Consider the following 14,562-nt stretch of genomic DNA (forward strand, 5'->3'; position numbering starts at 1 on the left):
TGTTTATAGGATTTATATTTCTGTAGAAGCACCAGAATGACTAAGTAACTTTAACCATGAAGAATATTTCATCCATTAAGTGAATTGTTTAAATAGAATTTGCACAGAATCTCTTGGTTGGTTAGCACTTCCTTCTGGTGAAATAAGCTCAAATGCTTATGCTGTCAGTTTTGACCCCAGTTTACAGGAGGCTCAGTGGTGGCATACAGCCTGCCTCCATTAGGAGAGAAAGTATCAGTTCCTTTCTCCCCATCTTGTTTAAGAAATGGAAATAGTTTTTGTTTTGTTTTGTGGTGGGTTTATTTTGTTTTTTTGGTTGGCTGTTTTTTCCAAAGTTCAAGAAAATATTGACAAGAGTTGGGAGGAGCTGGAAAGAAACAGTAACCATACAGATAGGGGCACTCTTCCCTGAGTTTTCTGTCTTGTGTTCTCAGATGCTTCTGAGGACCTAGTTAATATCAACTGCCAAGAAAGTTTTTTCCTGTCCTGTGGTAAAAAAGCTACATTTTTTCCCCGTAGGTAACTTATCATTGTTTAGAATAAAGTCAAGGCTAGCTGGACAGTCTTTCATAACCGCAATGTTGAAATAACAATCTTTCAACAAGTAGAATTGGCTGCTGTCAAGCAGCACATAAAAAGATAATTATTTTTTCTTAATAAATTGAGAAGTCTTCAGCTAACAACATATACAATTATTATATGTTGCTATTTGGTTACATGGAATGTTTTGTGTGTAGAATGGGCTGGTTCCAAGTCCATCTGAATCAAATTATGGAATTGGTCCATCATTGATTCAAATCAAATCTAGTACTGATGATAGAGACCAACATGACCAATCTCAGCCCAGGTGAACATTTTTGAGAGTTTAGAGAGAAAAGAGCTGATTTAGCTATTCTTTGGTTGTTAAAATTGGTTCCTTCAGGTGAGTAGGAAGCTGTAAACAGTGTGGAAATCTTGAAACGTAGCTTCATTCCACATCACAGTGAAATTTGAAAATGTGGAAATTATCATGGAAAGAAAATTCAACTATAGTGATCAATAGGTTTATTTTGACTTAAAGAGAACACTGGGGTAAACTTGCATTGTGGTACTAATAAATTCTGCGGATGATGATTGTGATATGACAACTAACGTGATTAAACACATAGAGTAGGTTGAAGAAGAAAATGCTATTCCCATACTAATATTCAATACATGATGTCTTTCCTTTTTCATAGTGATCCATCATTTTTCAACTAAACAAAGAAGGATCAAAGCAATAAAGGAAATGGCAAGGGTATTGATGCCTGGAGGCCAGATGATGGTTTATGTTTGGGCTATGGAACAAAAGAATCGTCGCTTTGAGAAACAAGACGTATTTGTTCCCTGGAACAAGGCCTTGTGCTCACGGCATTTTTCAGAATCAAATCAATCTGGAGATAAGGGTGAGTTTGTGCATGCTGTGAAAAGCCAAGATATACACCCTGCAGAGCTAGTCATCTCTGATTGCAGCTACCAAACCACTCTGCAGCCAGAAACTAATTCGAAACATTCCCAAAATACGGACCATTGCTTATCCAGAGCCTGCTGCATGAAAATTTCGGAAGAAGAAAATAGATTTTACAGTGCTCTAGGAAGATCTCTCCGGTCATGGTTTTTCTCCAGATCCCTTGATGAATCAGCCATGAGGAAGCAAACTGAAAAACTGAAGCCTCTGAAGAATGAAGGAGAATGGACAAACAGTACCATGCCCATCCAGCATTCACGGCACTGCAGTTTGGATTTAGGTCACCATGGGGCACTGCTGAAAGAACAAAGTTTAGATGATGATGATGTGTTTGTAGAAAGCTCACCTATCAAAAAGCCACCGTGGTCACCAGCCACAGATGCACTGAAGGATTTGAGTTTAAATGGAGGACACCAAAGCGTAGCTCAAAGCAAGAGTGAAGAAGCTGCATTTATAAATGGTTCAGTGGAAGACAGGGACTACAGCTGCATTTGTAATAAAGATAATACTGTTAAGTCTAACGCCAGCAAGTTTTTCAAAAGAACTTCAACAACCGATTCCACTGATTCTGCTTTAGATTCAGCAGTATCTGTTGGGGACCAAACTGTTGACGCATTGGATACAAAAGCCTTCATGCGTTATTATCATGTTTTTCGGGAAGGGGAGCTGTGCTCTCTGATAGAAGAGAACGTGCCTGAGCTTCTGATACTTTCTTCCTGCTATGACCATGGAAACTGGTGTATTATTGCAGAGAAAAGAGGAAAATAACTGTAAAAAGAACAAAACAGAATTCAATGACTGAGGATTTTAAGCTGCTCCTTGTGTTCCTGTGATTGTGCAATCTGACGTGGAATTTGAATCCCTTGTAGTCACGTGCCATCCATTTCCTATCTATGTAACTATCTGATGCAAGGCTTGTATATAGGAATGTAAGTGGCAAACGATATTTATGTTTTGTTAAACTTTTATGAAGTTAAAAACAGAAAGTTTTATATTGCTTTTAGCAAATAATTGTGTTTTTAAATATACTTTTATATTGAAAAATAAAACTTTTTTATAAGACAAGGAAAGGATCAGGGCATCTTTTATGAGAAATAGCCTCTTCGTAGGACATCTACGCTTTGCTCTTGGAATGCTTAAAACATGTCACACTACTCCCTGTTCTTAAAGTCCTATAAATAGAGACATAGGCACATTTTAAAACACACTTGACTGTATACTGCTTGAGTGCATGCTGCATAACTGGGAGCAAACATTGTCCCAGTGCTGCTTAGTTTGGAGTAGAGTTGTTAGTGGGCAAAAGCCATGTACAAAGCAAGCTCTGCATGTTCTCTTATTTGTGGTTTGTATTTTGGAGCAAATGACAGAATGGATTTTGAACAATAATTTGGACTTTTGTTTTGAAAACAATTTAATTTGCGTCTCAGGTGCAGGTTAAGTTTTGCACGTTAGCTCTCACAAATACTTTATCTTAATTTCCTTTGCTGCAGGTCTTTGCTGGTTATTTATACATAGGAGGCAGAGGGATTAGTGAGAGTAGCAGTATTCTGTAAAGGTTACAAAATATCAAATATTTGAAATACATATATCTTTTTGATAAGCCTGGGTAGCTAAGATAAATAATACTTGATAAGATTAATAAAATCCCAGTGCACATCTGGTCAACTGTCATATTTGCTCTGCTCATTCACTGACATGAGAATATATACTCAATGGTGTGTCAAATAATGTAGATAGGAGGACGATACAAGTCAAGTTTGTATCTAAAATATAACATTTCCAAGCTATGTTGTGTAAGTAGATGGGTTTTGGATGGAATTTTGGATTGGATGGATTTTGGTAGATGGATTAATTTATTTTTCAGTAGAAAGTCCTAATGATACTGACTATTTTTAGATGTGGCTGCCCAGGAGTAATTACTGCATGGTAATGTACTATAGATTTATTTACTGGAGTGTTGCCTGTAGAACAATCATTTTTGTCTTCCTCATAGCTTGGGATCCTTATGCTTTATCCTTCCTAGGTCTCTACCAAGTGCCAGAGGCAAATCCGTGCATTCCCTACTGCCTTTTGAAAAAAAAAACACCAATGTGGTCAAAGAACCATGCATTGGACAATTTTGAAATACTATTCCACTGTGTCTGAGCCTTACTTCAGAGCAGTGGCAATATTCCCTGCATCGCTGGGTCCAGCTGCTCCCTGAGCACAGCTCAGGGGCTGGTCCTGCTGCACCTTCAAGCTCCCATTTTAGAAGCACAGTGTGAAAATGCCCATGCAGGCGTATTGCAGAGCCAAATGGGTCGTGCTCAGCTCCACGCCTCATCTGCAACATCCTCACATCTGAACCTCTAAACCTGAGGTTTACCTCATTTGCTGGAAATTTTTGGAGGAGATTGAGCATTTAGAAGCAAACTCAGTTGCTTCCAGATTAGATATATAGGGGATATTCAGCACCTCTGGAATCTGGGCCATATGTAGGAAAGAGGTAGTTGGTGATCATCTTGTATCCAATTCTGAAAGTTTGTTCTTAAACTCCAACATGCAGAATTTCCATTCCAAGCATATATGAAATTTTTTATTGAAAATTAATAATCTAAACTGACAGAGAGGTTTATTTAACTGGGAGAATCAACTTTAAATTTTGGTATCTGTACTTCTACATTCTACCTGTATATTATTCAGTGTGTAAATAAGCAGGCTGGCAAAATTTGGCGTAAATTAAGAAAAAAAAAAAAAAAAAGGCTTCCATTCTCTTTACAATGGAGACTTTCTGCCCCTGTAAAATGCTGACTGTATGTTTCAGGCTCTACTAAAAACTTCCTGCTCTATCAGCTGTATGAGTTAAGATCTGTCAGCTCAAAGCCACTAAGGTACTTTAAAATGCTTTTATGTTTTTTACTACCCTGTGTAGTTTGGGTTGAGATTCTTGACTGAGGATACTTTTCACAATTATTTGTTTCTGTATTTCCATTTTTCCTGTTCTGAGCTGATGTCACCACGTTGTATCACATGAAAGTTTGGGCTGTATTGTCATAAATTCCTTGGTGGGATGCATGTTTGGTGAACTGTTTTTCTTTTTGTTTTTTTTGCTGTTGGACTTGGTGATCTTTCTAAGTCCTTTTAACTGTTCTGTTGTATTCTATTTGTAAATTTCTCGTTTTCCTCTGAGAATGTATAGTCACCAAGTAACACAGTTTTTGAAGATAGTCATGAACCTCAGGTCTGCCCAGCAGGGATGTGAGTCAGGCCTTTATTCCCATGTTCAGTTTCCCATCTACCCATAAGAGCTGCCTAGCTTTGTAACATCTTTATCATCTTCTAAGAAACCAGATAATCTCTCTCAGAGCATGGTGACTGTCTCTTTTGATTGGTTTCCTTGTTGATGAGAGCCTTCTTAATCAAAATGTAATTCCCAGAAGAATCTGTGAGATCCCAATCTTTAATAGCTTGCATACATCCTTAATGTCTTCAGAGAGGCGTGTGTGCAATTGAAAAAGTCTGTAACAAGTGAATGAATAAATAAATAAATTCCAGTTGTCCTTATGTGCTCAGCAATGCCCAAACTACAGGATCTTACTGCTGTAAGGTAACGGGCAAATGTATTCTTGTAGTTCTTGTCTGATTTATGGTCAAAATTCTCACCCTGTTTATGGCAATATCAAGCCCAATACTGACTTTAGTGGGCCAGGATTGCTCCTAAGCTGCTCATCTGCTCTTAAGTGGCACACAGAGATGTCTTGATTACATGAGAAGAGATGCCCTGTTTTTTTTTTTTACAATTTAATTTACCAATATTGCCATCAGTCTGAACTGGCTGAACAAAAGCTGCTACTACGTTAACTCTTATGCACTGTAATCCAAATGCATAATTGCAATCAAAAGGGTGCAACTGAACAGAGCTATTTCTGAAGGACTAATACAATTGCAACCTTTGATAAATGACCTTTAATACATAAAATATTTATATTAGAAGTGCAGATGTATTTTTTTTCCTACTAATGGCAACTAATTTACTTTCTTCCAAGCTTGTGGTATAGGAACTCAAAAAACACAGGTGAGGTATGAAAGCTGTAAATATTCTAGCAGATTTTTTTTCTGGTACATATCAATATACAAGTTACTTATGTGCACATTGTAAAATCATACCCAATGAAGAGCTGTGTATGTTACACCAGCAGAACAGCTGTAGTGAACCACCTGGGTGGATGCTGAATAGAAATAATGGCTCTGACCCTGGGCCTCTCCCGTGCTGTGTCTCCGTCAAGCCGCATTCGTGTCACCGTTGGGCTGTATTGGTATTGACATTGTGTTGAACCTAGTGGTCTAGCCATTTTCTTGCTCAGCACTTCGACAGGATTTGTGGCTGTTTTAGTATTACAGGAAAATGAAGTATGTCAGTGTTAAATATATGCAGTCGTATATCTATTTTGTGAGATCAGCATTTCTTATTCTTGAAGTATATTAATTCTGGCAGCTACCCGTGATTTTATCTTCCGACCTCCTTGTCAAAATCATGCATAGATACTGCTCTGTAATCAGCTCTTTGTCCATACATGGAACCTATTATCTAGCATTTGACAGAAAATATATCCTACTTGGTTCAAATGTTATTTCCTACAGAACTTCTGTGCTTTAAGATTAGTTAATAAATATATTAGCCACTGGAAACTCTGTGTCTGGGAAAGTTCTTGATGAATGTTAAATTTGAGCAGACTCTGTCAGTGCCATTTGCTCAGTAAGAGGTAGACCACATGGGGCACGATGGGATTTGCTATGAAGCCAGGGACTCTGTCTTTGCTTTAGATGTTCGTAGGCAGCCTAGCCGTAAATGTGCTCATTTGGACTAGGTAAATAAAGGTGATGAAATGTGATTTTCAGTCACTTCAGTACTGTGCGTCATGCTGATGATAGAAAAGGGTGTATCTGACGGGCCAGCAGGGTTATCTGCGACAGAGCTGCTCTTCCTGCCCTTCTGATCTATTTACTGTACTCCAGGACTGTGCTCTGGGGGATAAGATAACACTGAAGTATTCCTTTGGGATTGTTTGCAGTCTTTTTACCCCAATTTAAATCAGAAGAGAAAAATACTATAATCAAAAATAGGCAATTTCCTGGTGAGGTTACAGCTATAGTGAGTTAAAAGTGGTTTTATGGGTACTGTGATCATCGATTGCTTCGTGATTGCTTATATGATCGCTTACTGTACTGATATGTTTGTCATACTAGTGACTGAGGACCTGCTAGTAATTAAGCACTATCCAGGTAAGCATTCATACACTCCAAGCAGTACAGAGCATGTAACCTAACCGTGCTCAGCTTGTGGGAAAGCTGTGTGAGCACAGACTGGGCAATGGGATGGTAATAAATATAGTTTTAGTGGTATACAGAGTGGTGTCTATGAAGAAAGGATGAATGAAATGTGATGCAGTGCTGATGAATGCTCTCTGATGCAGAGAAGAAAGCAAAGATAGGAAGGAGAGAGAGAAATGAAGGGGAATGGCAAAGGTGAGAGCAGTCACAGCAGAGGACAATCAGTACATCTGGGTATTCCTCGGGTAAGCAGAGGTCCCTGTTTTGATTGATCTTACATTTCAGAGGGTCTGATTAATATCTTCCTGTTGTCTTTACTCAAGAGCCCATGCAGAAGAAGCAATGCATCAATGCACCTTTTTCCTACCACTTTGAGTTCAATACTTGTGCACTGTCAAGGCTAGGCATTTGCAGAGGAAGATTGTTAGGGATAACAATTTTCCCTACATTTTTATCTACATTGCAGCATGCTCTGTTTCAGTTCATTCAATATGATCTAGAGTAAACTATACCCCACAACATGGGGTTGCATTTATTTTACTCTTCTACCAATACATTTGCACTGGTACAAGCTTTTCTTTTAGAAATAAATATAAGGACAGATTAAAAAATTATTAAGGCACAAAAAGGGGCATAATTTCAGTTGTTGATGGATACCAGCCTCTTGCTGTTATTACCTGCACAGTAACTGAAGTATATTAATTACCCCAAGTAAAGAAAGGATTGCCCTGAGAATCCCCCTTAACAAAACAGGTACATGTATGTGTGTGCTGTAGAAGACTGTTGCAGGTATCTTGGATAGTTAGATAATTTTCCAGATCCGCCAGGAGTGATTTCCTAGGTGTTTGGTTTGCTACTATGGTAGTAAATATACTTAGCATTCTGCATTCAGATGCATGTGATTGCACAGTTCCCCTTTTGCTAAACTAATAATCAAGGGCTCCACTATTCCTGTTTATTTCATTTCTATTTCTTTCTATCTCTAATTTCACTTATTTTCTTCTTTCTGAGCACTCCCTTCAAAGACTCTCCAGTTCAGCCTACCTCTTTTCTATTTAGAGAGAGACAAACAAAAAACACAGCAGTAGCACCTCAGGATACCACAAATATGTGGTATCCTTACCCTTAAATCATTACCCTTAAACCTTAATCCTTAAATCCTTACCCTTAAACCATTTTTACCCTTAAATCTCCATTTATGATGACACTTTCAGGGTGTTCTTATACTTCTGTCTCTGACAGTTGAAGACAAAAATGAGATGACGACTCCTTAATGCCTCAAAGTGCTATAGCAAACCTTATTACAGGGACTAATTTACAGGATTGAGGACAATTTACATCTCCAATAGCGCAACAAATGATGGTATCATCTACACATAATTCCCTCTTCACCCTTTTCTCCTGTCAGCTGTAATTTATCCATCATTGTCTTTGTTTGGGTACCTTCTGAGCTCTTTAGGTTATGCCTACGTCTTCAGTGTTGATTCTAGGCAAACCTGCAGCACCTGCACCTGCTGCTTCTCCCAGTGCCCAGCCTGGTTCCTGACTCTTAAACCTATCACCTACCCCTGTAGATTATATAGATATTACCTAAAATAGAATCCAAATAATCTGTTTAAACAAGCAAACAAACCAAACATGGCAGGGAGGTTGGAACTAGATGATCTTTAAGGTCCCTTCCACCCTAAACCATCCTATGATTTTATGATTCTATTAAAAAGTAATAAAAAAAAATGAGCAGGAGGAGCTTCAGCACTTGTGATCATGTCCTAACAGAAGCAGAAATGTGGGAGAAGGAAAGAAAATATGGATATTATGAGTGGTGCTCCTGTCTTTGAAAAGATTCTTGGATCTAAGTTCTTCACCCCATGTGTCGCGGTTGACCAGGAGCAATACTCTGCTTTGAGGACGGGTGTGTGGATGGGACCCCGACCGTGGGAGCTGTGAGATGGTATAAGGTTGCCCTCTTCTGTTGTGACGAGGTAGGTTGACTTCTGCACAATATAAACTGCTTTTTGCTCTTTGTACGGCACCTAAAATTCATTTCCCTGGAATATTGGAGCCTATGACTCCAGACATTTTGAAGTCTTCATGAATAAAAGAGATAAAGAAGGGGGACGTAAACAAGCAGATGATCTGGCTAAAAATATCTCTGCCATATCAGTGTGCTAACAGAGACATCTCTGTGTGCACAGCCAGACTGAAAACTGGTGTTTCCTCTTCCACAAGATAAAAATAAGAGTCATCCAGGGGAGCCTTTTGGGTGTTCTTTTCTGTGTCTCTTTCTGTGTCTTTATATAAGAGACTGTGTGCTACATGTCAGAATTACTGAGAACAAATTGACCCATCACTACTCGCGTTTCCTTACCATAGACTGACAGTTAATTATGAACAATCTGGAGGGCAAAGTAGTGTTTCCCCTCTACTCAAAATCGGGGAAAACAGTGTTTTTTTTTTTTTTTTTTTTTTTTTTTTTTTTTTTTTTGGGCCTATGTATGGAAATGTCTGTATGCAACCTTGTATGTCCTCAGATTCACCTTTGCCTTTCAGTTCAGACAGTTTACAGGAAACATGAAGTGATTTAGTGGTGTGCAGAGAAGCCTTCCAAATATGAGCTGAATTTATAATTGACGTGTCTATGAAATATTAAACAAACCATTAGTGTCTCTGAGCAGGTTACTCACATGAGCACTTCAGTCTGTGCCGGATCATGTCTCTGTGGTAACATATTAGGCTCTGGCTTATTGAGAGTAAAGAAGCATAAATGAGAGCTCACTGGAGACAGACCATCAAAAAACACATTTAAGTGGATAAATACCAAAAAGAGATTTAATACAGTGGTTATATAAACAGCTTTAGCATTCCTACAATGCAGTTTGAAATAAAGAAAAAGTCATGTGCAGTGATAGCCACTTGATGATAATAAATGTGAAGATTTCAGAGATGATTACAGACCGCTGTCGGATGGAGTAGTTGTATGGGGAGGCTGTGTCTCTGTGCACTTGGGTCGTTCCCTATGTAGAATAGGCCACAGGACACCTACATGAAACCATGGGATGGAAGGAGGGCCAAGCAAGGGGGAGAGGCACGCACCTTCCCAAACGCTATGCAGATGGCTGACGGGACATTTCAGGAGCTCTGGGACAGACTCAAAGAGTCTGCTGGTGTCCCTGCCCAGCAGCCCCGGTGTGCTTGAGCTGGGCTGTCCACCAGTCCAGGATACTTCAGACTTCTTTCCAACCTGAGTGGAAAAACAAAGAAACAAACAAGAAAACGATGGCATCTGCTATCCTCAACCCACCAGGAACAGCTAGAGAGATGTCCCTCTTGGTGAATGGCTCAGCTGTGAAACACTCATGGTCCCCTTCTCATTTCCTGAGGAATGAATGATGATGATCAGCCATTGGCATGGTCCATAACTGAAACACATCCTTGCCAAGGGATATTCGATAGTCTGTGCTTCTCTGAGATGTCAGCTCACCAAAGAGCACATCGGTTAGCTTGCATTCACAGTAAGAAAATAATTGCTCTCATCTCTACAGACCTGTTTTTTGTTGTTGCTTGTTTGTTTTCCCTAAATACAAGCGGTAGAGAAAGGTAACACTGAGTGAAATACCAGCACACAGTCTGGAGTAAGTGGCAGCGGGTTTGCTCCCATCAGTTTGCATATACCAAAACCAGCCTTCCCTGCACTGGCTGGGTGTGCACGGAGAATGTATGCTGTAACATTTTTCTGCTGAAGCCAAGGTCATTGCTAACAACATCAGAGCAGTCTCCTGCATTTGTGTGCCAGCTTCCCTTCAGAACAAGTGCAAAGGTCTGAATGAGTAAGTCGGAAGGATTCAGAAATGGAAGAGAGAGAGAAGATGGCAAAGCAACAGCGAGGAATATTCCTAACAGTGCTGGAGAATGTCACAATTAAGAAAAAAACAAAAAAGAAATAGAACTAGTTTTTGAAAAGTATTAAGAGAGAGGAATAAAAGTATGAATATGAAATATCAGGCAGTGTTTTTCTTGTATGAACCGGCCAAGAGTCTGTACAAGGAACCACAGGAAGTTTCTCAAGATTTTATTTTTTATTTTTTAATTGAGAACTAGAAGCTCAACAAATAAATGTCGTTTCACTAAAGTCTAGACTAAAGACACTACACCGCCTGAGGGGATTAAGTGGATAATCAAAAACATTTAGTGGTTTCTGCTGTTCCCAGAGACCAAAACTAGGGACAGAGGAAAATCAGAGGTCGTAACTGAGCCAAACTGAAAAAAATCCCAAAACCCTGCAGAAAAAGATGACTTTCCCATATCCAGTTAGAGGCCAACTTGAAAGTAGCTAAGTATTATGAAAGACAGAATGCAAACACAGGATCTACAGCTGTGATCTGAAGTCCTTTCTTCTCCTTGTAGGAACATAAATACTCAGAAGAGTTTAATGCTCTTTTAAGCAACTATTAATTTTTTTAATATGTGACTCAATACAGCTCTTTGAATTTATTAAAATTGTACTTGGCAAACTGGAATGAGAATATGAAGACTGATTCTATAATGTAACATGTCTACTTAATTATTTTGATAGGTAAAATTAGAAGTAAGATCTACATCACTGTGGCTGGAGAGCAGAAGCTTTTATGGGGAAATTAGTCAGGGATTTTTGGTAGGAAAATTACCTTCTGGGTAGCACTGCCTTTAGCAGGCTTGGCTTGTAAATCAGGTCTCAGGCCCCAGTTATATATTAAGATCTGGCTATTCAGATCAATCATTGTGTTTTTGTCTGTCGGTTTCCTCTAGATCATTGCATCAAAGATAATATTCAAACCTTTGGGACTTGGGGATGAACGACACTGTTGGTAGTACCAGGTTGTACTTTCCATTAGTCACTGTAAGACCGAGTCTTCTCCAGAAATGACATGTAAGATTACCTCTAAATGCACATGTCCTACTTGGCTGAGACAGAGGGACCAGCTCACAGGAACATGGACTTTCTGGGTCAGGATCTGGCAGTTTAGATGACTTCAGAAATTGTGGGCAGAGGCGCTAGAAGAATGGACGTGCTGTTCTAGGGAAGCTTGAACCAAAGCCTCTCAGTGCCACGGAATTATATTTCGAGATTTTGTCCGCAAGAGAATCCCCACTGTTTAATTCTCCTCCAGCTGGACCTTGTAAAGAGGTTTCTCAGCAAGGCCTGCAAAGCACAGCATTGCACCAATCAAATCTATTAGTCACAAGCACATATGGGTGATGCTACCTACATCAGGCTGTGGGAACGCTGCAGTCAGCTAAGCTATGTTTGGCATTTGTTTTGTGTTGCAAAATCCCTTCACAGATGCTGAGCATTAGGCGACCACTGAGACGAGTCTGAAGCATGTACAAATCCTAACGACAAGGCAGAATCAGCTTCACATTCTTATCATTAGTTGGGCTAAATGATACCATAAGATGAACTTCTCTAAGTCCATTAAAAATAAAAATTTAGGGAAAAACTACCTTCCATTTCTTAAATGTTTATGCATAAAACATTAGCAAGGGAATCAATAATTCTGGATTAGTAGAAACAACAACTCCAGAAGGCTGACAGTTTTGAGAATAAATTTATGTTTATTGGTTGGCACTTCAGGGGCTCTCAGAGCTATGTGTTACTGGTGTGTGCTCACTACAAGGATGGGTTGTGCTGTGGTCTCATACCAGGCTCATTCATTAATCAAAGTGTCTGCGTGTATTTTAAATGAATTGTTGTTGATTGTCCTGCCTGTGATTATATTGAATATCTGTATACGCTCATAAAATAAAGGTAAAACGCAGGTGGTAATGTTATTGTTTTCTACAATAACAGTAATATAAAATGAGTCAATTTAAATACTGCCTAAAATGTTCCACTCAGCAGAATAAGAGAAAATAAAGCTTGTTTTCCACTAGGTGTCAGTCAATCTATTTCTTTGGGTAAGTAAGGTCTGTGCAGACGAAAACTGAGAGCAAAATGCAGATGTAGAAGTGCTCCAAAAATAATTATTTTTGTGAGCCACCAACCAAAAGTATTTTGAAAGACTGCGACTGAAGAGATTATTTTTTATTTTACTTGTGCCTCTGTGTTTTCTTATTTGTTTTACATTTTCCATTTAGCAGCAGTCAAGAGAAACCCCACAAACTCCAAGCCTCGTACAGCCCATCCATGAGCAAGCAGTTCTGGGAAACCAGAAAGCGGGGAGGAAGAGCAGAGGCAGGCTGGTGTGGTCTGCAGAGCCTCCATTTTGTAATTTAGTGTCAGTCCTGAGCCAGCAGCAGCAGGATCTGACCTCTTCACAGGGAGGATGCCTCAGCTACTGCTTGTTGCAATGGAAAGCAAACTCCAGAAATTTTCAAGGGAGCTCAAAGCATCAAGCCTTTGAACTGCCACTGCATTAAAGGGAAGAGAGCACCCTTCGAGACAGCGCAAGGCATGGAAGTGTTCTTGGGAGAGGTCTGAGAGTGTAGGAAGGGTGCAGCAGCATAAACCAGAAAGTGATTGCCAAAGGAAGGAGACACTCTAATTTTTTTATTTTATTTTTTTCTACTGCCTTTCCCTCTGTCCCCCAGTTATTTAGTTACTTACCTAAGCCGAGTAGCTCTTGCCTACCCCTCCCTCAAGCCTTATGCTTTTGTTCTTTAGTCTGATGTGTTTCAAACCAAACCCTTACAGATTTTTTCAGTCAAAAAGTTCTTAGAGATTATTTATAGAGAGGTATTTCTTTGTGGTACTGCGGGGCTGGAGGAAGTGGCTGATGCTCTCAGGATGAGCCAGGAGCACCCACAGGGGACTCCATGCCTACGCTGCTGTGTGTGGCTTTGCCTTTAATAAACCTACAGGAACCCAAACTCAACAAAACTAGCTGATTGTGTTAAAGTTGTAAGTAAGTGATTAAAATAGTAAGTCTACTTAAGAGTGATGTCTTTGGTGCTGGAATCTGTGCTGCTCTGAGGCTGTGCTCTCCTCCTGCTGTTCACAAACATCCCCGATTTCTTCGCAGCTGACAAAAATCTTGGCTCTTATATATGGGAATAAAACTTGGGATCTATGGCAGTCACTGTTGTTTCACTGTTCAAATTTTCACCTCTGTGAAATCATTCCAGAAAGATATTTTTATTTATGAAGTTTTATTTATCTGCTATTTCTATGACACGTACCTCAGAGACTCGAGAACCCTCCTTTGTTTTCCTGTGTGTATCCAGCTCGTTCCCAAGAAACGGAGCAGCAACATACTTGTTTGAGAAGGAGGCATGAGGGAAGTGTTGGCTCCCACCGTTCGGCCCCGGTTCAGCAGATGGGAGCTGCACATTTCCATTTGCCTCTGTGGAGCTGTGTAAATAAAACTGTTTCCTATACAGGTCTTCAGGGCAACCACTTTCTCCTGTGGAGATGCTGAGATGGGAATGCTTGCTGGCTCTTCTCCTTCGACAGCTTTCTAGTAGCTTCCAGTGAGCTCTGAAATGCCAAGTGGCTGAAAACCCATCCCATGCCTCTTCCTGTAGGGAATATTGGCCACAGGACGGAATTACCAATCCTTAATTACTGCGTCTGTACAGACAACGATCTGCCTGGAGCCATACTCAGATAGAAAAGGGCTCCGAAACAAATCTATAGAGTGAGTTATGTATTTATGTGAAGCCCTGGTGATGGTGAGGGCATGCCAGCACAAGTTATTAATGACACTGCATTTTTATCATGTGAATATGCCTGTATCGTTAGTGATCATCAGGGTTTCTGGACATAGCCTCACAGCTACACAAACAAGAAG

General features: G+C 39.8%; 1 protein-coding gene across 5 annotated transcripts in view; it reads left to right on the top strand.

Moving 5' to 3' along the window:
* The window catches only part of TRMT9B (tRNA methyltransferase 9B (putative)), a 117,826-nt gene extending 111,672 nt beyond the window's left edge, over positions 1-6,154 (top strand). For all 5 annotated transcript variants that reach the window (XM_068680389.1, XM_068680388.1, XM_068680387.1 and 2 more), the window contains one exon: positions 1,218-6,154. In XM_068680389.1, the coding sequence (XP_068536490.1) occupies positions 1,218-2,254 (1,037 nt within the window). In that variant the 3' untranslated portion in view covers positions 2,255-6,154. The remainder of the gene's footprint in view (positions 1-1,217) is intronic.
* The last annotated feature ends 8,408 nt before the right edge of the window (positions 6,155-14,562 follow it).

Source organism: Anas acuta, chromosome 4 (assembly GCF_963932015.1).
Source record: "Anas acuta chromosome 4, bAnaAcu1.1, whole genome shotgun sequence".
Taxonomy (NCBI): domain Eukaryota; kingdom Metazoa; phylum Chordata; class Aves; order Anseriformes; family Anatidae; genus Anas; species Anas acuta.